Source organism: Branchiostoma belcheri, unplaced genomic scaffold (assembly GCF_001625305.1).
Source record: "Branchiostoma belcheri isolate BF01 breed outbred unplaced genomic scaffold, Haploidv18h27 scaffold4, whole genome shotgun sequence".
NCBI lineage: Eukaryota > Metazoa > Chordata > Leptocardii > Amphioxiformes > Branchiostomatidae > Branchiostoma > Branchiostoma belcheri.
In genome coordinates this window covers 6,477,745-6,503,103 of record NW_017804020.1, presented here as the reverse complement: position 1 = coordinate 6,503,103, position 25,359 = coordinate 6,477,745, and the positions used below count along the sequence as shown (strand labels likewise).

General features: G+C 41.2%; 1 protein-coding gene across 1 annotated transcript in view; it reads left to right on the top strand.

Annotated features, from left to right (window-relative positions):
- Positions 1–20,723, top strand: part of LOC109477268 (retinoic acid receptor alpha-like) — a 35,503-nt gene extending 14,780 nt beyond the window's left edge. Inside the window, exons 3-9 of the mRNA XM_019778353.1 lie at positions 2,348–2,510; positions 7,351–7,589; positions 8,455–8,988; positions 15,286–15,406; positions 16,392–16,667; positions 18,706–18,786; positions 19,881–20,723. Of these exons, the coding sequence (XP_019633912.1) occupies positions 2,348–2,510; positions 7,351–7,589; positions 8,455–8,988; positions 15,286–15,406; positions 16,392–16,667; positions 18,706–18,786; positions 19,881–20,053 (1,587 nt within the window). The 3' untranslated portion in view covers positions 20,054–20,723. The remainder of the gene's footprint in view (positions 1–2,347; positions 2,511–7,350; positions 7,590–8,454; positions 8,989–15,285; positions 15,407–16,391; positions 16,668–18,705; positions 18,787–19,880) is intronic.
- The last annotated feature ends 4,636 nt before the right edge of the window (positions 20,724–25,359 follow it).

Sequence of the window (25,359 nt, the reverse complement as noted above, 5' to 3'; positions counted from 1 at the left end):
ATACTAGGAGACAACAAATGTTAGGACACAAATTTAATGAGGTGACACAGTGTAACAAGCAAGAAGTCTTTTATTCATCATCAAAACAGGTGGAACAGCAGTTGTCGTCCTGTCCTGTTTTCGCGTTACGGGTTTCACGTCAATCTGACGATTTGCGGCACTGTCGTGACTCTTTGGTCATAGTTACAGGAAGCGGAATTTCTTGTTTTTTTTTCTAGGAACAGGCGAAAATCAATGCGCGCGCGGACGTCATCCATAAAATTTACTTGGTGTGGCCTTAAGCTGAAGTCTAAACCTCTGATTGGAGAGTACAGGGTGTCTTCCTCTAAGCCATTGGGTGATGAACATTTAACATGAATCATCGCTAACATCATTACAGGACAGATTTAGACCTATCCTGAGTTTGTTCTGCAGTAATTTTTTTTTTCATTTCGTTAAGAATGACCACATTGAATGACTACTGATTGTGTTATTGAATCAGACAGTTTGCCCCAGAAATATCTGACCTATGATATTACAAAATGTGTCGGGATTTGGCCGTCCCACGTACACAGTCCATTAACAGGCTGAATGACGCATAACTGAACCTATGATATATTAGCCCAAGGAACGGTCAGCAAACTTACCTTTTACTTTCTATGCCATATTCTGGGTCACAGGTGGGATTTGTAGATAAAGTAATAAGCACCATGCCCTCTGGTTAGGTAACCTCATCTATTTGTCATAGGATTTTCTTGGCATGTTTCTGCTACACTGTTTTTATTACTTTCTTGGCTTATGATTTTTCATCATCCTTTCAGTTTGGACACTGTCATTGTCCGATTAAAATTCTCATCATGATAGAGACTGAAAAAACAGGTCCAGGAATTGTTTTTTCAACATGCTGACAGAAGCCTTAAGCCTCGGTCACAACCCGCCGTACGTGCATCTGCGTGCTGTCTACGTGCAAAAACGTGGGCAAACGTAGGGGATATGTGCGTGGTGAGTACCGCCTCCATACGGAATCCTACGGATTTGGGAGCACACAGACACGCCGTAGAAATTTAAGTGCATGTAAAACTTTTTTCTGCGTGCGGTCTGTGAATTCGGTCTATGAATTCGGGTCTGAGTACGGGCGAACCACCCATACGTGCGAGTACGGGCGATGCGCGTGCCCCGCATAGCCTATGAGCGTACAACGCACTGACTTCGTGAACTGATCTCACGAGCAATTGCTGTACAGACAGGCGTGGCATGCGGACCTTATACTTACACCCCGCGCAACTGTGCGAGTGACGTACTCCCTCGGCCGGTAACGTGGCTTCCAAAAAAACCTACGGGCAAAAAGCACGTACGGCGGGTTGTGACCGAGGCTTTAGAAGTGTGATCACAACATGTTTGATTATGATATATATGTCAGGGTAGAGACCCAATCTCAGTGATTCTACAGCGATTCTACTTTCAAGAGATCCCGATTGGAGTCTGTATTAAGTTTTAAGATATTCGCTTTAAAATTAAAGACAGTCAGAACTTTTAAACTTAGTTTGATTTGCTAATAGATCATTTAAGGATTGACATGAATTTCAGGATTTGCAAATGGGAAACCACCCTTAGCACATGACTGAGTAACAGCATTCTGATTGGAGTCGGCCATGACACCGATCGAAATCTCTACTGGTAGAATTACCATTTCTACCAGATCAGAGTCTGTGGATCCCAATGTTTTTCTTTTGCAGTTACATACATTTTGTACATGTATTTTCTAGCCCTTGTCCTGCGGAGCACAACAATTGTTGTTCTGCACATACAGTACCATCTATACAGCACCCTGTGTAGGTATGATTTGCGGGTATTTCTCGTGCAACGCATCACACCGCAGCGAAACGCAACGAATGCAGAAGTAACTACATGTATGTCACTTCAGGGCAAAAAAAAATTGGGGGTCTATGATCTAATCAACTCTAAGTGTCCTGCTGGCAATTTTTACACAATAGTTTCAAATAATTTCATGTCTTAATCAGGTTACAGACCCTTGACTTTTTTTGCCCTGCGGCGGCGTAGTTACTTTCGCATTCGTTGCGTTTCGCTGCGGTGTGATGCGTTGCACGAGAAACACCCCCAAATCGCAGTCATATATACAGGGCACTATATAGATGGTACTGTATGTACAACCCATATATATATGGGCCCCGCAGGACAAGGGGACATGAAATTATTGAAAAATATTGTGCCAGGAATGCCAGCAGGACAAGGGCTAACACAGATCACTTACAGTATGTGCAATCAAGCTAATGTTGTGTGAATTAGGAAGAGTTCTGAAGAACATTTCTCCTCCTTGGCTAAAAGATAATTTGTTGTTGTTCCCCAGGGTTTTTTCCGTCGTAGCCAGCTGAAAACGAAGAATGGAACGTACGAGTATGAATCCTACAGATGTAGCAAGTCCAAAGACTGTGCCATCAATGTGGTCACAAGAAACCTATGTCGCTACTGTAGATACGCAAAGTGTCTGGCAGTGGGAATGTCGAAGGAAGGTAAGTTTGTGTGTTTGTTTATTTGTTTTTTATTAGGATCTCATTTAGTGTGCCAATTCATACTATTCTTCCTAGAGTCCTGATGATGATATAAGTCACCATATAGCTGCTACAAAACGGGTTTCGTACAATGTAGTATTTGCACCATCACACAGTGCGGCACGTCCCTACTCATTGGTGTGGTGGGTTCTTTAACATGCGTGTGTGGTGTGGCTCTCCCCAAACACAAGACCTCCATTTAACATCCTATCCGAGGAATGTCCCTATAACCAAAGCTACTCATTTTCACCTGAGTAAAGTGCCTTTCCCAAGGGCACAAAATCGGTGGCATGGCAGGATTCGAACCCAGGACCTCTTGGTTCTGAGGTACCCTTAAGCCCCTTTATGGGGCTAATTATAATCTTCCAGGGCTCGTCCAACACAAAGACATAAAACAGATCTACACATAACACACTTTAAGAAGTATACATGACAGACTTACATACAAATACAGGCTTGTATACTGTTATGACTAAAATGATCAAAACAACAAATTATCAGTTAGTGACGGCATATAAAACGAGCTACTCTCATCTGCCAAATAAACATACGGGTACGTTTATTTTTTTGGGCCCAAACATCCACCCAGTACGTTCTTATTTTGCACAGTACGTTTATTAATTTTTTGAAAACCAGTAATTTTTTTCAACTTCGTGTGAAAAAAATTGACAAATCATCGACGTGAAGACGTTTATAAACGCATATTGTAGCGAGAAACTTGTCATTTTCGGGCCGGTTTTTGCAATCACCGCGTGCATAAATTCGTCTGAATGTTCTATTGTCATGGGTGGTGCTTATCAAAATACAAAATATTAAATGCTCTTTTTTTTGTCTATTTAAATTCCTAATTGCAAATAACAGTTAAAGATTTGTGCATATATCAGTAAGGGTGCATTTTAGTACAAGAGACACAGGTTACCCGTCAATTTTGGTAATATTCCGGGGGGTACGTTTATTCCGGGGGTATGTTTATTTGATTTTGAAGATTTGTCCGGGGGGTACATTTATTCCGGGGGGTATGTTTATTCGGCAGATGAGAGTACAGTACTAAAATTGCTAAACTATAATTGCAGTATAAACCATTGCATATTATCATTAGTATTAAAAGTTGCATACATGTAGAATTGATCAATCATTTTCTTGAACCCCCTCGCATCGGACAGAGTCTTAAATTCACTTGGTAAGGCCACACTGACTTAACTTTATGGATGACATCCTCCGAACACCCTAAAAACTAAAGCGAGCGGGCAAATAAAAAAGTCCAGCCCAGAAAAAATACTTAGGCCACACCGACTTGATTTTATGAATGACATCCTCCGAACACCCTGAAAACTAAAGCGAGCGAGCAAATAAAAAAGTCCAGCCCAGAAAAAATACTTAGGCCACACCGACTTAATATTATGAATGACATCCTCCGAACACCCTAAAAACTAAAGCGAGCAGGCAAATAAAAAAGTCCAGCCCAGAAAAAATACTTAGGCCACACCGACTTAATTTTATGAATGACATCCTCCGAACACCCTGAAAACTAATGCGAGCGGGCGAATAAAAAAGTCCTGCCCAGAATTTAAACACAGGAATGCAAATCTGGTATGGAGAATTTGCAGTTGTACGTCGACTACTTAAACAACAAGCCATTCTAGAGTTCTGTGGAGCCTTGGTAGCTTGGGTGCCTTCTTAGTTTAACCGCCGACTAGCTATTGCTGGTAGCTACAATGTACTATGGATTATGGAGGATGGTACCCAGTCTTCAGCTTCAGAGTTTTTTTTTGAGAACTGGCAAAAAAGTACACATGTAGATATCATCCATAAAATTAGATCAGTGTGGCCTTATGAATTCCACAACTTTACACAGATCTGTAGATTAACGTCTTCTTTTCACTGTAGGTTTTGGTAAGTTTCTAGTAATTAGTAAACCTGTGTTTCTACTGTAGATAGGAGAGTTAACCTGTAAAATGTTAAAATGACTAATGACCATTCGCTGTCTATACATGCACCTGTATTATGATGTTCTGATCTTTGGCCATTGTCTACCAGTGTGAGGCACTCAATCGATAGTATTTCATCACCAGAGTATGGTGGAGTAAAATTGCATCAACGCAAATCCAGGTCAGACAATTGGGGCCCTATAGAGGGTGATACTACTCGTTTTTATGCTGCTGTAATTTATTTGGCCTGTAAATGTATTCAATGTACAGACACATGTACCCCCCTCCCTCCACACACACACACACACACACACACACACATGTACACACACACACACACACACACAGAAACACACAGTCATACACGCGTGCACGCACGCACACATACACACAGACAGTCATACACGCGTTCACACACACACACACAGTCATACACGCGTTCACGCACATTCAAGTGTGCACACACACACACACACACACACACACACACAACCTACAACAGTTAATGTAGGAAATAGTTACAGTAGTACTTCTCAAATTTGATTGTATATTATATACCTCTGCTCATACAATACAGTACATACATGGTCTATTAGTGGTTAGGATTTGGCACTCTCTCCGCCAAAACCCGAGTTTGATTCCCGGTGTGGGAACCATTGATTGGAAACACTAGGGGCGAGTAGAAACAGGAAAACCCCTGACTCCGGAACGCCGTGAATCGAACCCACGCTGAACCTGGGCAGACAGCTAGGGATCACAGCACCATAAACCACTACTCCAAAAAGGTCCAGACCCATCAGAAAAGTCAGTTGCAGGGCTCGAAAGGTGGTCCAATGGCCAATGGCCACTAAAATTCAGGCTGGGACAGCTAAAAAGACACTTTGGGACATTTTTGGGACAATGAAAATGTCATCAGCTCTTCTTTTGTCTATCAGGCACACGTCCCAGTGCTTTTGGATCCAGATCTAGAGTCCCCCGAATTTCCTACTCTGCAAGTATAGTGCACCTGGGAGTGAACATAAGCAAAATAAAGTTGACTTCAAGTCAAAGTCATACAATACTTTCTAAGAACAGGTTGGGACAGTTCATCCTCACTTCAGGACAATTGAAATTAATTTTTGGGACAGTGCTGGGACAATAGGAAGAAAAGTTAATTTCGAGGCCTTCGAGGCCTGCAGTTGGTAGCACTTGAAACCCCACTGTTACAAAGTTGACCTTTACTGTGTTCTAGAGGTTGATGAGAAAGTGTTACTGACAAGTCAGACATCTGTCCTAATGTCAGAGTGACCTATTGTGAAGGGGAAGGCCACTGATCGAAACAGGCCTGTCCACATCACTGATGATGATGACAAGATACATGTAGCCTGACATTTGGCTGTATTAAAAACCTTTCAGACTGCAACAAGATGTCATGCTTTGCATAATAGTATCATTCCCGTGCAGGAAGAGTTGAGCAGTTGTTCACAGATATCAGAGTTATCAGGGACATTTCAGGTTTAAAATCTTTGAAAATATTCGTTGTACCATTCAGACATGATCAAAAGAGAGAAATGCAGCTGTATAACTTCAAGTTGATAATATTATAATGCCACAACAATGTTGGTTTTCAGATTTTTTTTTTCAGAAAAAATATAAAGCAACAGGACGGAAAAAAATAAGACAGACCTGGGCATCCTATGATAGCCCCAAAAGCTACGATAGGAGTCATGAAGTCTCACAAACACACACAAACACGCACGCGCGCACACGCGCACCCACGCACACACACACACACACGACCGCCACCGAAAACATAACCCTCTTGGCAAATGTAATAAAAACAGCCCCAGATTCCAACTGCTGAGCCGATTTGGGCAATTAAGGACACGTAGTCCTGATCAGGTCAAGACTATAAGTAACTCCTGCCATAAATCTTCATCTTGACCTTGCTTGGTACATTTGTGGCCTGGAGGTGCTGTACTGCTGATAGGCACAGCTGATAAGACTGCACAAATCAGGATCATAGTGCCACATGTATGCCCACCTGTCAGCAGTATAGGCTGTGGCACAGTTAGTGATGCATACCGCTTCACCGGACTTGGATCCGGACTTGTAAGACTGTTTAGGTTCAAGTCCAAAAAAACCTACTTAGTAAAAGTCAAGAACCGAGTCCGGACTTACTACCATAAAAGACCATTTCACATACCCCTTTTCTTTCCAAACCACCTAAAACCTTTCGTAGATTGCAAAATCTTTGCTGAAAAATGAAGAAAACATTGCCATCGGGCATCGTCAACTGATGTCAAGTACCGGCCTCCATGATTGTTATGTGGCATTGCAAGACATTGCAAGCTTGCCAACATGCAATTTTATATATGCCGTTTAGGTCCGGACTTACAAGTCCGGACCTGAACCTAAACCTCTGGACTTGAATCCGGACCTGAACCTAAAATTGGGTTAAGGTATGCATCACTAGGCACAGTGTGGGAGCACATAGACTGGACACACTGCACCTGCGCAAAACCCTGTGACATAATGTGCATAGCACTTCTGCAGAATGTCATGTTTAAGAAAGTATTTACGGATGGCATGTCATCTATAGTTTTAAAATGTAACGTGTCGGAAAAGATACCCGGCGCAACAGGCAAAATTCTAATGCAACATTGACCAAAACATTGCATAAAAATTGAAAAATCCAGGTTTCGCGCAGTTGCAGTACAAAAAGTTCTTCCAATGCGCAGGAATTCATATTGGTACTGTGCATATTGTGTTGCTCAATTTTGGCTTACTTTTGTCCAGTGTTGTGAGTCATGGTACATTGTATATATAGGAAAGTAAGCCGGTTCGTGGATGATCTTTCTGTAACACAGCCTTCTTTATTTTTGTCTCGGCAGGTATCAGAATGGGTCGCCAACCCAACTACCTCAAACATGGGGTGCTGCAACAGCTCCAGTCTCCCTCGTCCGAGGGCAACGGACACAACTTTCCGACCTCCCCGCCCATTCCTACTTCCCCCAACATTCCTACCTCCCCCGGGGTGCCCATGTCTCCCAGCATCCCCATCTCGCCGACGTCGTCTACGCACCACTCCCAGCAGCAGCAGCCCTCCCCGGTCGACAACTCCTACTCAAAGGTACTGTTAATCAGCAAGTAATTTTTATGGATGACATTAGCGCGTGCATGAATTTTTTGCTTGATTAAATTTTGTAAAAAAACAAAAACAAGAAATTTTAGTTGCCTTCTGACAGTGGTCTCACTTTGGTGCAGTGATATGTGATGTTGGCTGTGTATATGTAGTGTTCCCACTGAATCAAAACCATTTGTACAATGATTGAGTCAAAATTTTAAAATGTAGAAACCTTGTTTTTTTTTGCCCTTCTTGTTTTGTTTTTGTCCTATCGCATTAAATTTGGAGTCTGCGGAGGATGTCATTCATAAAATATACTTCCTGTGGCCTAATGTTTGCAGTAGCAAAAGTTCATGGTCTGAGAAAATCGGTGACTTTCTACATTTGCAGTCTGAAAAAACGGACATGTTCACGGAACTATTAATATATGTTTGCGGTGGCAGCAGGAAAAAAGAAAGTCGGCAAATTATTTGTTCTTGGTAATGATAAGTTCACGGTACAGAAGTGACTGACTGCAAAAACCTTAAATGTGAAAGTACTGCGAGAAAAGCAAGGCAGCATCTTCGGACCGTAAATGTTCTTTGCTTTGCATTAGTTTGTTTTTAGGCGCAACAGACTAGTTTGGTACAGTAAATATACACAACTGTAAGACTAGACTTTAAGATTTGAGCCACTCACACTGGAAAGGACCCCTGCTAACTCTTTTCAAGTGTGGTGTATTACTATCACAAAAAATCTTTTAATAAAGAAGTACATTCAGTTTGAAGAAAAATTGGTAATCTTTCATACATACATAGTTGTTTATCCTTGTTTGTTGTTGTCCAGAAACCTCAAAGGACAAAATACAGTGTCTTCTTTTTTCTCTTTTCAGGTGTCATCTTGGGGAGAAACTCAGTCAACCCACTCCAGCATGCAATCTCTACCCAGTCCGCACAAGTCCTACCCCCTCAGCCCTCCCCCCTCCACAGTCCACATGACGCACACAGACATGAACTACTCCTCCCCCAACGCGGCCGCGACCGTAGCGTACAGTAACGTGAACTCCTTGGCACAACTTCTCCCCACGTCGCCTACTTCTCCCAACATGGGTCCCATTCCAACCTCGCACTTTTCTCCCATGCACAGCATGCCCACCTCCCCACCTTCTCTCATGCACCAAGGTCCCCTGCAGATGCACCCCTCCCCCTCCACCACAGGCCAGCTCATATCCACGCCCTACCCAGGCCCCGGACAACAGATGCAGACAGGGAACATGGCCAGTCCCATCCCCTACCCCCCAGTGGAGCACTTCATCCCCTACGGCCCGGCCTCCGGTGTACCCCCCACCAACGGGGGGCCTGTGGACATCGCTGAGTTCTTGCCAGTGGAAGACGCCTTCAAGTATCTCAATGCTGTAAGAGAACTGGTGGGTATCTTTCTTATAAGTACAAACAGTAACTTTCACCACTCTAAGTCTAACGTAATATTATTGTTCCATATACTGTAACTTCTATATAGCATCTGTCTTTTGCTACTCAAAAAATCCCAAATCGGCAGTTTTGACAGACATGCATCCCCAAACAATCAAGCTGAAACTTGTGTAAATTTTTACTGAAAAGATGTTATTCAACTAAGCTTAGTCTACCAGCAAAATTTTCCCCTCAAAATGCAGGAAATACATGTAGCATTTTTTTCAAAATTTTCACAGAGGCTGTACCCCTGGGCCCTAGGATTGTCCTAGCACGTTGTTCCTTCAGTGCTCGAAATGATCAATGTTTTGTCAAATAGAATTGAGAGTACGGAAAAAATTCAGGCTGGCTAGAACACTGGGTTCTTAGCTCACTAAAGAGACCTGGATCTAGAAATTCTTGGTGCAAATGTGTATGCTATTGTTACACTACCTACTAGTATTCCAATTCAGATATGCCTGATGATTTCCAGGGCTAAGAAAATGAGACTTTTTCAGGTACTAGATGTGTCAGAATTGTTTAAAAACCAAAAAGACAACAGCTTTTGTCCATCCTTTTTTGTGTCAGAGATTTTACATCTCCAGAAACTACTACGACTCCTCGTGGGCATTTTCTCATTAACTTTACACACCTGTGGTGCTACAGTCGTGGGGTAATCAAAGCTACATTAGGGCCATGGCTCTTCCACTGATCAGCCACTATTTCAGCGCCTGTGCGTGCTAACCAGTTGTGATGACACATAGTCGATGGCCTTGGCCCCATGCTTGCAAACCTCAGGGTCAATAGTTTCTGGGACAGGGCCTGACATCAATGTCGGACATTACTGAGTGGGAAACTCCCCGACACCAGGCACCGCAGTCTACATGTAGTTAACATAATTATGTTCTCTCTTTTGCACATTTGTTTGAGTTTTTGTGCCTCGTCAACATTCAAGGCAGTCAAAGCAATTTTAGGACATTAAAAAGGTCAATTTTCTAGTCAAATACTCTTTTTAATGTCCGTATATCACACTTTTTTTTCATAGGCTGGTTCTAGCTATTTATTGGTGGTACCAGAAAATAAAGGGACTCCTCTTGTACATGTAGCTTGTTTTCTACTTGTAACTTGAGGAAAATGTGTGTTATAAAACTGGCAATAGATGTCAATGGCATGATATTTCTTTTTACACTTCATTCAAAATGTGGGTGGTAAATAAAAAATCCACATACACCAGTCCTGCAGTATACAGTACAATGTATACGCCCAGTACATGGACCAGTGCAGGTTACATGTATGTGCAGGTAGACATCAGAAATACCTGCACAACTTCAATTGTACCTGCACTAACCTGCATATACCCAGTACATGGACCAGTGCAGGTTAGGTGCAGGTAGACATCAGAAATACCTGCACAGCTCCAATTTTACCTGCACTAACCTGTTTATACCCAGTACATGGACCAGTGCAGGTTAGGTGCAGGTAGACATCAGAAATACCTGCACAGCTCCAATTTTACCTGCACTAAGGTGCATATACCCAGTACATGGACCAGTGCAGGTTAGGTGCAGGTAGACATCAGAAATACCTGCACAGTTGCAATTTTACCTGCACTAACCTGCATATACCCAGTACATGGACCAGTGCAGGTTAGGTGCAGGTAGACATCAGAAATACCTGCACAGCTCCAATTTTACCTGCACTAACCAGCATGAGTAGGTGGTATTTTAGGTCTTCATGTGGAAATGTGAGAGGTTGTTCAACCAGTCTGCCAACAGATGTTGCCCGACCAGTGACCTTTTGCTCTTCCAGAGAGATCTTTTTGTTTTTCTGTCTTAGCGCAGAATATATATTTAGAATGTCATTTTCTATTCAAGTGACCTTGTTTGATGTCTTTAAATGTTTCTTTACTATTCTTGTCATTTGAAAAGGCGGAAATAATCTCCATATAAAGCTGTATTGATTTAAAGTCCATTAGTCATTGACACACACGTACTCTCATCTGCCGAATAAACATACGGGTACATTTATTTTTTTGGGCCCGAACATCCACCCAGTACGTTCTTATTTTGCACAGTACGTTTATTAATTTTTTGAAAACCAGTAATTTTTTTCAACTTCGTGTGAAAAAAATTGACAAATCATCAATGTGAAGACGTTTATAAACGCGTATTGTAGCGAGAAACTTGTCATTTTCGGGCCGGTATTTGCAATCACCACGTGCATAAATTCCTCTGAATGTTCTATTGTCATGGGTGGTGCTTATCAAAATACGAAATATTAAATGCTCTTTTTTTTTGTCTATTTAAATTCCTAATTGCAAATAACAGTTAAAGATTTGTGCATATATCAGTAAGGGCGTATTTTAGTACAAGAGACACAGGTTACCCGTCAATTTTGGTAATTTTCCGGGGGGTACGTTTATTCCGGGGGTATGTTTATTTGATTTTGAAGATTTGTCCGGGGGGGTACGTTTATTCGGGGGGGTATGTTTATTCGGCAGATGAGAGTACACAGGGTACATACATGTATTTGAAATTGTGCACAAATAGATAAAGTTAGATATTTTAACACTGAAGAAAGACGCAAAGGCTGAACACCAACTGCTATACATTTTGACTTTGTAGCTAGGCCAAAAGGTCCAGGACCCATTGGACTGGGCAACTGGTACTGGTAGCAAAATTTTGTGGTCTGAGGAAAATGGACAGAAATGGCGAAACGAAATGTTCATGGCTTCGTGGTGACGGCAGGTGCAGAAGAAATTAAGAGTCGGCGAATTATTGGATAACGGTAATGAAAAATACAGTAACCACAAAAGTTGCAAAATAATAAAGTACTGCGAATATAAAGTGATTTACAGTACATTGCTGTTACAATTAATATATCTACTATGATCATACAACAATCATTATATTATCATAATAAGAATCAGTTTTGTTACAATGATAATCCTCTTGAAAAACAGAGCCTGCCCTTTGCTGCAGCATGTGGTATAAAGCAATGTGCTTGTCAAATGAATGACTAGTATTCTGCCATTGTTGTGTCTGGGTCAGAGAGTCTGGTTGTCTGACCACTCCATTTATGTTGACGTAACCTAGATTTTACAATGGCTGCAGGACAGCGGTTCTAGCCAGCAGGCCTTCATTTTTCAGTCTGTCTGGAAGAAGCAAATCTGAAAAAAAATTCAAGGATGCGAAATGGAAGGTTGTGTTTGATGAAATCCAACAGTCGAATCTTTTAACAAAGAAATGTTTTAATTTGTTGTTGTTTTTTTGCTTCCATATTTTCATGAAGTCCAAAGGTTGAAGGGTGTGGTGGCACTTCAGTTGAGAGATGTTGTCTATATACGAAAGGTCATCAGGTGGCTTAAAAACAAAATTTCGTGGCTTGTTTTTCCTTCCGTCCTCACTTTCATCTTGTGAGATGACCGAGCCCCGTCGCTCTCATCAAGAATGTGGACTATTCCCAGCTATGGGTGTAATTAGGTTACCCCTTGTCTACTTTACATATGTGGCCTATTTTTAACCCAGACACACATGTACAGTTTGAGACTGTTGTTTGCTGACTGGGGCTGTCTGTTATGTAAGGGTGACGGGTAACAAAGGTGTGAACATGATACGTCTGGTCACGTTGGGACTGTCCTGAATCCCTGAATTCACACAGGTGTCTGTTTCTGAGTCCTTAGGCCACACCAATTTAATTTCTCGGTTAACGTATTTGCCTGCTTCATTTTTTTGTGATTTGCAAAAAAAATTCAAAATCAACTGCAAAATGCTCATATTGCCCTGAACAGTTGAAAACAGTCCTGTTCTTCCTAGTTGTTACAGTAACTGTTATTCCATCTTTCAAATGCAGTGGTATTTCAATAAAAGTTCAAAATTCATTGCTTAAATTTTGCCTCAATTTTGAACCAGCCTGGTGTGTTGACTTCAAGGCTCCTATGGTACCATTTTGGGCCATAATAGGATGCCTAGGCCTGTTTTTATTTTTTTAATTCATTTTTTTTTCGCCCTCCCGCTCCATAATTTTTCTAGAAAAATCCGTTAACCAAGAAATTAAATTGGTGTGGCCTTAGAAACATAGAAATACAGTCATAAAGTTGGATCATCACTCCTGTAGGTGTGATAGGTCAACATGTGTTGAGGCCACAGTAAGGTATTGCAGGGATTGCAGGGCTCGAAATTCATTTTTGGGAATAGGTGCACTACTGGTGCACCCAACCTAAAAAACTGGGTGCACAAAAATTTTTTGGGGTGCACCATGTAAAATAAAATTAGTAGAATGTCAGCAAAAACAAATTATGTTCATTTCTAAAGAATAGTACTAAAACAATGATTAATTTATTATTTTTCTGACACTTGAGATGTTAAGAATATGTTGTATACTACTTACATTTAACAAATGTAAACCTACAAAAATACCTGGGTGTACTGGTGTACCCACAGAAAAGAATTGGGTGCACAGCTCCAAATTTGGGTGCACTAAGGTGCACTTGCACTCAGTTTTTCGAGGCCTGGATTGGAATCAAACATGGTCTTTCTTGAACAAAGCTCAGTCTTGGACCCTTAAAAGCTGCAATGCAATATCAGGGCGGCATGTGCAATAAAAAACAAATATTCATATTGTACTGTCATACTTAGTACATGTTGTATTGAAGTGTTTGAAATATCCAAGGAACATGCTATGTGGCATGAGGAGTTGATTGTTTTTTTTATATACCACCAATAAATAGCTAGAACCAGCCTCCAAGTCAAAACAATCAAGACTTACATGTTTTCCATCAGCGACATCACATTTTTGCCTCACATGCAGATATCGATCAGTATGCTAATAATCACTATGAGACTAGGGTTGATTCAAATTACAATATGAAAAATGTCCAGAATATTGACTTTAAAAAATGTTTTACTTCAGCCCTGAAAATGTTTTGGGTGCCGTGGACTGTGACTCAACCTAACTCAACTACCAGTAACTTAATTGCCTAACTCAGTAACCACAATGGAGCATTGGTAGCCAAATGGCTCCTGTGGTGCGCTAAAGGTTAATGGATAATTTAATGTCTTTTATGTTTGCTTGTACTTCGGTTCTGTTCAGTTAGGTAGTTAATGAGTGAACTACAAACTTAGGTGTCACATCCACTGCCTCATCCATAACTACTCACAGTAAAACCAACCAAAATATCAATTATAGTACGTGGCCTGGTGATAGATTTGAATTACTAGTATACATTTCCATGTCAGACAAAATGTAAAAATGAATATCAGATAATACATAATTGGAAAAGGTCACTGTATTTCCTGTCTTCAAACAAATTCCTGCTGTATTTGTGCACATCTGTTGTCCTTCTGGGAGCCTGGGTGAGAAAATGCAAACTGAGACATATTCACCATGATATTGACGAAAATGCAGTTACATGTACATGTGCAAGATGTACAATCATGTAACTTGCTAAGTACCTAATACCAGCCCAGAAGAAAACAAGAAATAGCCATGCCTTCAAGTACCAGAGTTATCAACCAAGGATTGAGGTGTTCAAGAATTCATTCTTTCCTAGAACTATTGCAGAGTGGAACTCACTGTCACCAAGTACAGTAGGGGCATTGTCAATAGATAGCTTTAAATCAAGTCTAGAGCTAGAAGTTCAAGGGTTAGGTGTAACAAGTCGATCAGTGTAATATAGCCAGCTGCCGCCGCGCCGCGTGCCTGCGAAGCTGGTGTGTTGCGCTGAAAGGCGGTTATACCGGCTATACAGATACAGATGCAAAGATTGGGTGTAACAGATCATTCGGTGTAATATAGCTAGCTGCCGCTGTGCTGCGTGCCATTGAAGCTGCTGTGTTACGCCGAAGGGCAGTTATACAGGCTATACTGATACAGATATAGAAATGAGTAAGTAAGAAATTACATGTATCAACAAGACTGGCAATGAAAACATACATTGCCATGGTGACGGTGGTTGCTGTTAGGGTTATTGTTTGCATGGTACTTTCATGATTTAGACAGATACAGTGCACTCCACCCCTGAGTGTATAGTGAACGAGCCCCGGGGTCACAGAAAGTAGGGCCATCTGGGGTAGAGAGGTCTTCCCAAGGGTTTGTGGGCATATATGTGGGTCAGAGACATGCCTGTGGACATTCCATTCCTGTGTACCATTCCTAGAATAATTATTCTTGCAAACTGCACACAATACTGTACCATTAGGCTCCTCCCTGAGACGTCGCCAAAAACCCAAAAAATTTTATAGAGGTTTGAGATTTTTGATTTCTTGTTTCCTCAGCCTGAAGGAGGCAGGAACCTGGCGGAGCATGAACTTACGGTGGAGAACATCTGGGAGAAGATGATGCTGTCCTTCAAGAGAAATGTACATGTCACCACCAAGTTTGCCAAGAAGATTCCAGGTGATTATTATAACAGGGTTAGATAGACCCGGTGTACAGAAAGTGCGAAATGGAACGAAATGAAACGAAATGGAACGAAATGAAACGAAATGTGTATGAAGGAAAGCCGTTAAGCCGTTCGTACGTTGGAACGGCGACGTCAGTGTCCGCTCGACGTCCAAACGGCAACGTTAATATTGATGGTATTCTAAGAACCGCAACGTTATAAGATCGATCAGGGTACGTTAAGAATAAAGTGACCGCAACGTTCCATTTCGTTCCATTTCGCACTTTCTGGGGTCCCGATAGACCGGTACTCATTTTTCTCAGGTTGCCCACTATATACAGGTACATTATGTAGCTACGAGTCTTGGAGCCTGGGTGCCTCGTAGGATGTGATCTTTCTTTTCTTTTCTTTTTTTGAAAACAAGTGAAAATCAATGCATGCGCGGATGGCATCCTTAGAATTGAATCAGCATGGCCTAATTCACAGTCTCATCCTTAAGTTTGCAGATATAAAATCAGTTACATGTATTTATGTTCACGTCTTTATTAGTCTTTCTTTTCCTTACGTTTACATGTATAATTTTATGTGTACTACCTACCTGGTCACAATTGTGACTAACCCATACACAACCTGCTAATGTTAATCTCAGCAATGGGGCTAAGCAGAAATGAAGAAGTCAAGTCAAGTCAATCTTTATTGCACAACAATTGTAACGGGTACAATGCATGGCAAACTCTTCGGTACTACATGTACATATCTAGCTAACATCTACTCACGTCTACAGTGATACCTACAAGTTCAATGTATCAAAAACAATTATAATACTATTTCAAAAAGGTAATATAGTACATGTATATATATGGAACATGGCTTACATGATAATGTACATGTCTTGAGTTCTATATATGACTGTATAAACTAGAGTGTACATCAGTTGGTTGAATCGGATAGAAGTACAGTACGTGATCCAGATCTCGGTGTTTGTTTTCTCCCCTGTAGGATTCCGTACTTGCTCGATCGACGACCAGATCAGCATGATCCAAGGAGCGGCCTTCCCCATCAACTCCTGCATACTGGCCCTGGACTACAACCCTGTCACCAATGAGATGAACTACTTCAACATGACGGAGATGGAGAGGACCGCCATGCCGCGACTATTCCCGCCTTTCGCACAACTGCCCGTGAAGCTGCCCGATATCTGGAAGAAGATCCTTGCTCTGAGAATGAACAAGGCCGAGATGACGCTGTTCTGTGGCATCCTTCTCATGTCCCCAGGTACGGCGAGATGTTAGCATGACTACTATTATGACCCGATTTACAGACAGGGACGAAATTTATTCAAGTCAGGGCCTTATGTGTATAATGTAAATTTTGCAGATGAGCAGGATTATAAAATGTAAGCCATTTACACGTGGTCATCACCGTGCATAAGATTTACGAAAGCACTAAGCATGTCATGGAGGTATGAGATCGACGAGCTCTAGTTTTCTCGTGTATTCATCCGCTATGGGCAGGCCAGACCTCATCACTCAGGTCTCTCATGCCCACTAAACTGATATGATATGAACAAAACTTGACCAAATAAAAAAGTGGGAAAGTTTAGACCCTATACATATACCTGTCCCTTCTAGCCCCAAAGTCTCCAGACTAGTTCAGTTCAGTTCATCCTTCTCCAGACTAGACCAGAAAGAAAGATTTTCAAAGATGCTAATTTAAAAAGACTACAATCCTGTGGACCGATTTTGGAGTATCTACTGCGCAATGCAGTACATGTAGTGACGTCTGCCCAATACAGGCTACATGTATGCATGCCATGGGCATGTTTATTAGGGCTGCGGACCGGTACATTGTACCGGTCCAATACCGTAAAAATCGTTTCGGTACAGGTCCAAAATACCGGATCATGAAGTAACGAGTATATACCGAAATAGCTAGTTTACACCATGTATATGACTAAAGATAGGTAAATCCTACCACAAAGACGAAAAATTAGCACTGGAAAAGACGTAAACACCGTCGATTGATGTGAGATCCTCAGTCTCACGAGATATCGCGAGAGTGTGGCTGATCCAGGGTTGTGATAAAGATACTGACAAGTTGTCAACACTTTATTATTGTTTCTGTGTCATGATTGAAAAAGTGAAGAACACGTGTTAATTTGCCAAATTGTTCAGGTACAGGTACAGGTCCGGACCTGTACCTAAACCTCTGTACCGGTACCTGTACCTGTACCTGATGTTACGTTTAGGTACGCAGCCCTAATGTTTATGTTGTGAAACATGTCAATCAGCCATGGACAACTGTGCATAACTGTCATTGTTTGGTCCTACATAACATGCGTGTCTGTTGTCCACATGGATGTGTTAATATAGGCAGATCAGCAACAGGATATGAAGGATCAAATTCACCTTTTTCCCATTCCCAGGATGCATAGCGCCAGGGGGGTCAGAATTTGTGTTCCTTTGGTGTTTATGGCCGCACAACACAGTATTTATGGGCGAACCCCGTAGTCAAAAGTAGTCCGGGCACAAAGTAGTGCTGCACAATACTAGAGAAGGGTGCAGAGATTGTTTTGTGCATGGCATTGAGATAGAGCCTGTGGTAAACGTTAGAGGAATACGTCAGTTTTGAGACTGTAAAAGTCATTGAAAGTTGAGTTATGGTGCGTGTTCAGTCGGCGTAGATTTGCGCTTGGATACTTGTCCCGCCTAGTACTGTTCGTCGGCTGCAGTTCCATGACCTCCGCAGTGGCGCTAGTAAAAGAAGGCATGAGAAGAGAACTAGCCGGCAAATTTAAGCTCATTTTCACATATTTTGTACACTATGCCCTGAAATTAGACATATCAAAAATCTGAACCTTGATTGTGCACCCTACTGTGATTTTCAGTGAGTCGAACTGAGTCACTTTGGGGTCCTTAACTATAGAAATCCCCATAGGGCTAGAACTGTGTTGTGCCGCCTTATACATTTGTTGATGACAAAATCTGAAATATTCTGTTCTAGGTTGCTCCCTTAATGTTTATATACTACATCATCTGTTGAATTATTTTTCAGTTTTTTTTTCTCTTTTTCTGCTGACAGACGGTATAATGTTAACACAGTAGAGAGTAACGTTATAAACTACATAAATTTACTAAATTTACTGTTTACTAAAAAAACACAAGTATTTCAAACCGTTTCGAACTTTTATTCAGCCAGTCTCTTAACCTTTTTTCCCTCTGGGCTTTTTCAAGTGTACAAAGTTCGCGGAGTTGCCACTTTTATGCTTATTTTTTATGTTAATGAGAAATTTTTGCCATTAAATGTTTTGCAGACACAGCAGGCCTGAAGGACCCAAAAGGTGTTGAGATGTTACAGGGGAAATTGTACTCAATCTTGGAAAAGTATACTCTAGGTAAGTGATGTGAATGAATTTCAAGTACTACTAGGACTATGTGATACTGTACATTGAGCGCTAGGGGTTGGTTTGGTTTGGTAGATTTTGATTTTATTGAAATTGCAACAATGCAATACACGCTGACCAAAAGGCAGCTGTTGCTGATGTTGTGTCCCGCACATAGAAACGGATACTGGACAGACAATACTTATTTTCACTTGAGTCTAGTGGGGAAAGTCGTGTAAAGTGCCTTTCTCAAGGGCACAAGATCGGTGGCATGTCAGGACTCGAACCCGGGACCTCTTGATTCCGAGTCGCGCACGCTGCCATTGCGCCATACTACCCCACTGGTTTCCATTTCATTCATGCCCACGATCATGATAGTGATCATTTTGGCATACTCATTTACACCTGAGCGAAGTGAGGAAAGTCCTTGTGAAGTGAGTTTCCCAAGGGCACAAGGTCATGACTTAATATATATAGAATACAACACGGGGTATTCCGTATCGCCCGAGGTATCAGCCCGACTGCGGGTCAGATCGCCCAACGGTTGCAGGCCGGAGGGCGATCCGACTCGCGGGAGGGCCGGGACCGAGGGTGATGCGCAATACACCATGTTGTATTTTATTTACATGTACGTATGTCATACCCACCCAAGAAAACGCACCTTTCAATGCAATATGAGCCAAAAGTTGGTGCCACTAAACCCTAAAATGCAACAACATCAATGCCAATGTCCGGATTCTGTATTCGAATTTTTTAAAGCGGCGCACGCAGTTAGGGCTAAACGCGTTCGAATTGTTCTATAATGGTATAATATAAAAGTACTGCCCGGTCCGGATTCGCTTCAAACTTGGTATGAACATGCGGGAGCACACTCTGGACATGACCACACAAAAAAATGTCAGATTTGTGTGACAATTCGTGGGCGTTTGCTAAAAAGAGAATGCGCCTGGTCCGGAACCCGTTATCAAACATTATCGCGGCCCGGGTATGATATAAATACATGTACATAAGCAATAATTATTATTGTGCTTTTTGTCTGATACTCATTAAAGGTACATGTATGTGAATAGATTTTTTTTAAATGTTGTGTTTTTTTGTCTCCCCAGCTCAGGGAGTGATAGGTGGAGTGAGTGGGGTGGTACGCTTCCAAGCCATGCTGCAGGCCATAATGGCACTCAAGAAGTTGAACGAGGAGCACGCCGAGAAAACCAGGCAGATCACCAAGGTCATGCCGTACCTCAAGATTCCGCAACTCTTCAGTGAACTCCACAAGGTGTAGAGACCAGGCCCGTGTGTGTCGTCAGGTGGTGCAAGCAGGGCAACTCACACATACAAGCCATCTGTCAACGGTGGACGTATACAAGACATACATACAACGCACAATTTACATACCTAGGAAATACAACTATTAGTATATATATTGAAATCTACTTTATAGGGAATGGGTTAGTGCAATCTCTCTCAGGACCACCCATCCATGAATATTATTATAAAATGGTGAAAAGTGGGGGAGGGGTGGGGGGGTAAGTTGCTAGCCCCTCACTGGGAGGCATGCAAACAGTATACATCTATGGGCCTTATCTTACATACATGTACAATGTACATACATGCATGTGACAAGATAGTTCAGGACCAACCCTATGCTCATCATAAGGGCCAGTGTACCATTCAGACTGTTTAGGGCAGTTGCTCAACAGTTCTCAAGGGTAACTTGGTATTTGAACAATTAATAATTATTACAGTTACCTCTGCACAAAGATATCTTCCCCGACTTTTAAGTATAGTTATAATATAAAGAAGAGAGGCACAGATTTCTTTCAAAACCAACGGGTAGTTAAAAGTCTCTAGCTCTGCCGTGAAAAATGTTCTATCGTACAGACCATGTCAGTGTTCTAGCCAGCCCGAAATTTTTTCTCTCATCTCAATTTTGTTTTACATAACATTATGTCAAGGCCATATATATATCATAAGAATCCGAGGGGGTTTGGGGGCATGCTAGCCTTGAAAAGTTTGAAATCTTGACCCTCGGAAATGCTATTTCCTGCATTTTGATGGGCAAATTTTGCTGGTAATGTCATCTATTTCCATATCATTACATGACAATTTTTGCCCATCAAACTTCAAAGATCGGATTGGGCAAGCTTTGTCACGAGTGGTAAAATTCTGTCAAATAACTGAAGACAGATGCTGGCTAGAACACTGATCATAACATGTTGGACCTCAATAGAGATTCTGTTCCATAACCAGTAACAATCACTAACTTACCGCAGCTTCGCCCAACTGGCTTCGTATGACTGAGTTGCTTTCTCGTAACGCTTGCTTGCTATTCCGCCTGCCTGTTTGATAACGATAATGCTTGCATGTGTACACGATAGAGTTGTATACAGACTAGAGAAACGTGGGTGCTTGATATACGAATGTAGCCGCAAGTCTTTCTGCAGTGCTTGCTATAGGAGGTAGGGTGGGACTGTAGTTGACTAGCCCAGGGTGGGAAGAAGTAAGCTGGGTCACTGTTCCAACTGCGCATGCGCAGCCTACTGCATTGTGGGTAAAATGTCAAAGGTGAAGGCCCCTGAGACGTAAACAAACATGTCTGGACGTGTATCAAGCATGGTCTAGGTAAGAACTGTTTACAAGTTTGGGGCCTTCGTTTTTGACCTTGCTCCTGTGCATTTGGAACCCTGAACCCTCTTATTCTGATTTGCTATGTTTGTTGGTCCCCAAGGCATTTTGTGTAAAATTCTTTCCTTCGCTGCAGAGAAAATTTGCTCTTTTTCTTGTACGGCGCATTCGACAGTTGTACGTTGTGATACTACAAGTAAAGTTTGACTTTCACTTGAGAAATTTTTTACAGGTGAGTAAAAATACAAAACTCTCTATTTGGCAAGTTTTGGAACTTAAAGTTCCATTTTGAAATGGGTACAAAGTAACCTAGAGAAATTTTTTTTTTTAGATTGGAGCATTGAATGTTCTGGAATGGTGTAACCATCAAATGAAAGTGAGCATATTGTATATAAGCTTGTGGCTATGTGGGCAGTGGGGAGGGGGGCACATTCTGAATCTGGTGCCTGTCACTGGTAAGATGACCCCAAGTGACACTGCCACGGACAACATGAGAGTTGTCCTTAAGAAAGAGAGGCCTTCCGTGTATGTCGTGTCTAGACCTAAAAGCAAATATGAAATGGTTACAGATATTTTGTGTGTGCAACTTTCTTTTATTCCTATCTAGCTTTGCTCTTGCTTTATATATATATATGCTGAATGTTGTGTAACCATCACAAATGAACATTCTCTCCATTGAAATTTCAACTTGTGAACACCTCATCATGCCCCTTAGATTGGAATAAGAGATGTGAGAAGAAGTTTGGAGTTAGGAGGGTAGTAGGGGTGAATGTTCTTAAGGCCGTTGACCCATAATCGTTCAGGACATGGAGTATGACAGTATGATTCACTTTCAGGGTACCACTATGGTACAGAGTGCCCAAAAAACAGTTGGTACCAAACCTCATTGATAAAGAGTCATCTCAAATACTTCCTTACTTAAAAAAAAGTTGATGAATACTGCATGTGTGGTGGTGTAGCTCCTAGAGCTGACACATTAAAAATTGTGTATTGTCTCATGTATTTTTAACAAAAAAAAAATTCTATACTATGTAGAGAAGGTTTTATCCAGAGTATTTGACTGGGAGAAGTGTTGAACATTTGGGACACACAAAAGTTAACTGTGAAACTGAATCCTCTTACATACCTCGGGACAGGACTGTAGATTCTGAAGTAATACAGGATAGTTAAAGAACTTCTCCTTGAAGCTTCTCAGGACATAAATGCGCCAACAAACAGTAAAATGTATGGCTGAGTAACAGACACAAGGTTTGAAAGCTGTGCTTCCAGTAAAGGGGAAGTCACAGAGACCTATATCATGATAGAAATGTGCATGCTCCACGGGTCCTAACATGGTCACACTGTCTCTCCTCAGAACTGTGACCACGTATAGGACAACGATATTTTAACAGTAATATTTACTAGTAAGGTCTTAATGGTATTTTGGGAAAGAATTTTAAATACTGTAGGAGAATCATTGTTATTATATTTAGATGAGTTCTGTACACTCAGGGGACAGACTTTGCTGTATGGTGGGAACAAAATGTACCAGAAGTACAATTTGTAGATGAATACACTTAGTGGAGTATGAGCAGATTTGTTTCTGAGAAAGTCTTAAGATTTTCCATTCATTTTCACAAGATTTTTTAAAAAGTATGACTTTTTTAAATGCCAATCCAAATTTTACATTTTGTAATCTGTCACTGTATGTTACAGACTCCAAAAAGATGATATACCCTCAATTTTTTTGAGAAACTTACTCATTTTTTGTCGCCTGCCAGCCATGCCTTGTCAGATGAAAAACATACGCACACAAGTTTTTGAGGTATTTAACACTTTACACGAGACATTTGAACTTCCATGTATTTTGTAGTGCATTTTTTACCATGTTGTTTGTACGTGTAGGTGGAAAACATCGTACATATAGCAGCAGACATCTAACAAGACTCTACCTCAACCAATATACTGTTTGTACAGTCAAATATTCTGTTAGAATTTTAGGATGTTCTGTCTTGATAGAGGGACGACAGAATTTTCATCAGGGACTCAAAAGTCGTCTGTACAACATGGCTGACAGGACTGTATCATGCTCCACTTCGTGTATTGAAGATGTTAGATTTGTATCAACCATTTTGAAACTTTTCTCACATTCACAATCTCATGATTGAACTCGTGTTTCCATGGATTTTTTAGTTGGAAAACTGATTCAGAAGTATTTTAGTTGGAAACTAAAATATTTTTAGTTGGAAAACTGAAGTAATTTAGTGAAGTATTTTAGTTCGCAACTGAAATATTTTTAGTTGGGAAACTGAAGTATTTTTAGTTGGAAACTATAATATTTTTGTTGGGAACAGTATTTTAGTTGGAAACTAAAAGTATTTTTAGTTGGAAATTGAAGTATTTTTAGTTGGAAACTAAAGTATTTTTAGTTGCAAAACTAAAGTAACTGTAACAAGATCTAGTGTGAAAAGTTTCAAAAGGATGATTTTGTGACTGGTTTTATTAAAGATAAGAATGGAGGTGTTTGAAACAGGGTGTTTTATTAAGGAGGCATTATTGGTACCCATGGTATGGGTAAAAACAGAGTGTCTCACTCATACATACCGCACAAATACGCACACGTTTCCTGATAACGTTTTTGATGGGGAAAATATTTGGTATCTTCTCTGATGAAAACTGATCTGATTGTGTTCTTCTGTGTCTTCTACAGAAACATAGGTTGAGGCTCTGCCATGGTTGTGAGATCTGAGTTGTACTTTCTGTGTGTTAGTACCAAGGACTTCTGATGTCATAATCTTGTGGTGGCCAAAATAAATCTGCTATCAAAAATGTTGTTGTTTTTGCATGTTTCTGAGTTTTTTTTTACTTAAAATTGAGGTAGTGACAGTGATTTCAGGCTGGTCTGAATACTACAACAGCTATGGATGTATAAAGTCATAGTTACATTGTAATTGATCTCTTGTTACTATCAATTTATTAGTAACTCAAGTTCTACGCCCGCATACCTTCGCCAAATGATGATGAATCATACGACTGGCAAATTACAAATAAATATTGATGATTATGCGAATAAGATCCTAATATTGGATAATCTGCCCCTACTTTCGCATACTACCGACTTGTCTTACTGCAGTAACTTTTGTTGGATCCTCAAAGAAATCGGAGCGCACATCGTTAAATCCGGCGGCGGAGAGCTCCTAGTCTAGAGCACCAAAGAAAATCCACCCAATCCACGATGGACTAGACTGGATATGAGGCTAAAAAGGTAAGACTTAAGATCTAGAATTACAAATGGAGTAGAGGATGTTGCGACTAGAGGCGCAGGTCACCAGAGGCAGGCACCACAAGCGAATTGCACGGATCAAAAGCGGCCTCTAGCAGTTCAATGAAGAACTGCACCAGCATATTGCCGCCACGGGTGTACAAGCCAGGCGGCGGAGAGCTTCTAGTCTAAACCCCGAAGAAAGCCCATGTGCACCTAATCAACGATGGGCTAGACTTGATACAAGGCTAAGAATAAGATACTAAAGGGAGGGGGGGCTAGGAACCTTCCCACTGTACATTGATACTCAGACACAAATGATCCAAATTACTGTAACAGAAAGCCAACGTTAACAAAAACGACAGGCGACGAAGTAATGAAATCCACGACTTCTAATTTTATTATGTTGACATTAATTTTTACAGGTTCGCGATAGCGGGAACCTGTTTTACGTTACCTCGATTTTATGGGCGCCGCCATTTTGTTTCCCGTCATGCAATGGGGCAGGCCAAAGTTGAGTGAAGTGCATTGTGGGACCTGTCACCGGGCCACAGTGTAAGGACGACGCCTAGCGGTATGTTTGGAAAGAGCAGTAACTGAAAGCCTACCTGGTTGTGTGTTCATTTTGGCAGGAGTGTATAGAGGCGATGGCTTTGGCGTAATATACGCTGATTGTGTTTAGGACTTGCAATTGAAGTTCAATGTAATTTTCTTCGCATGAC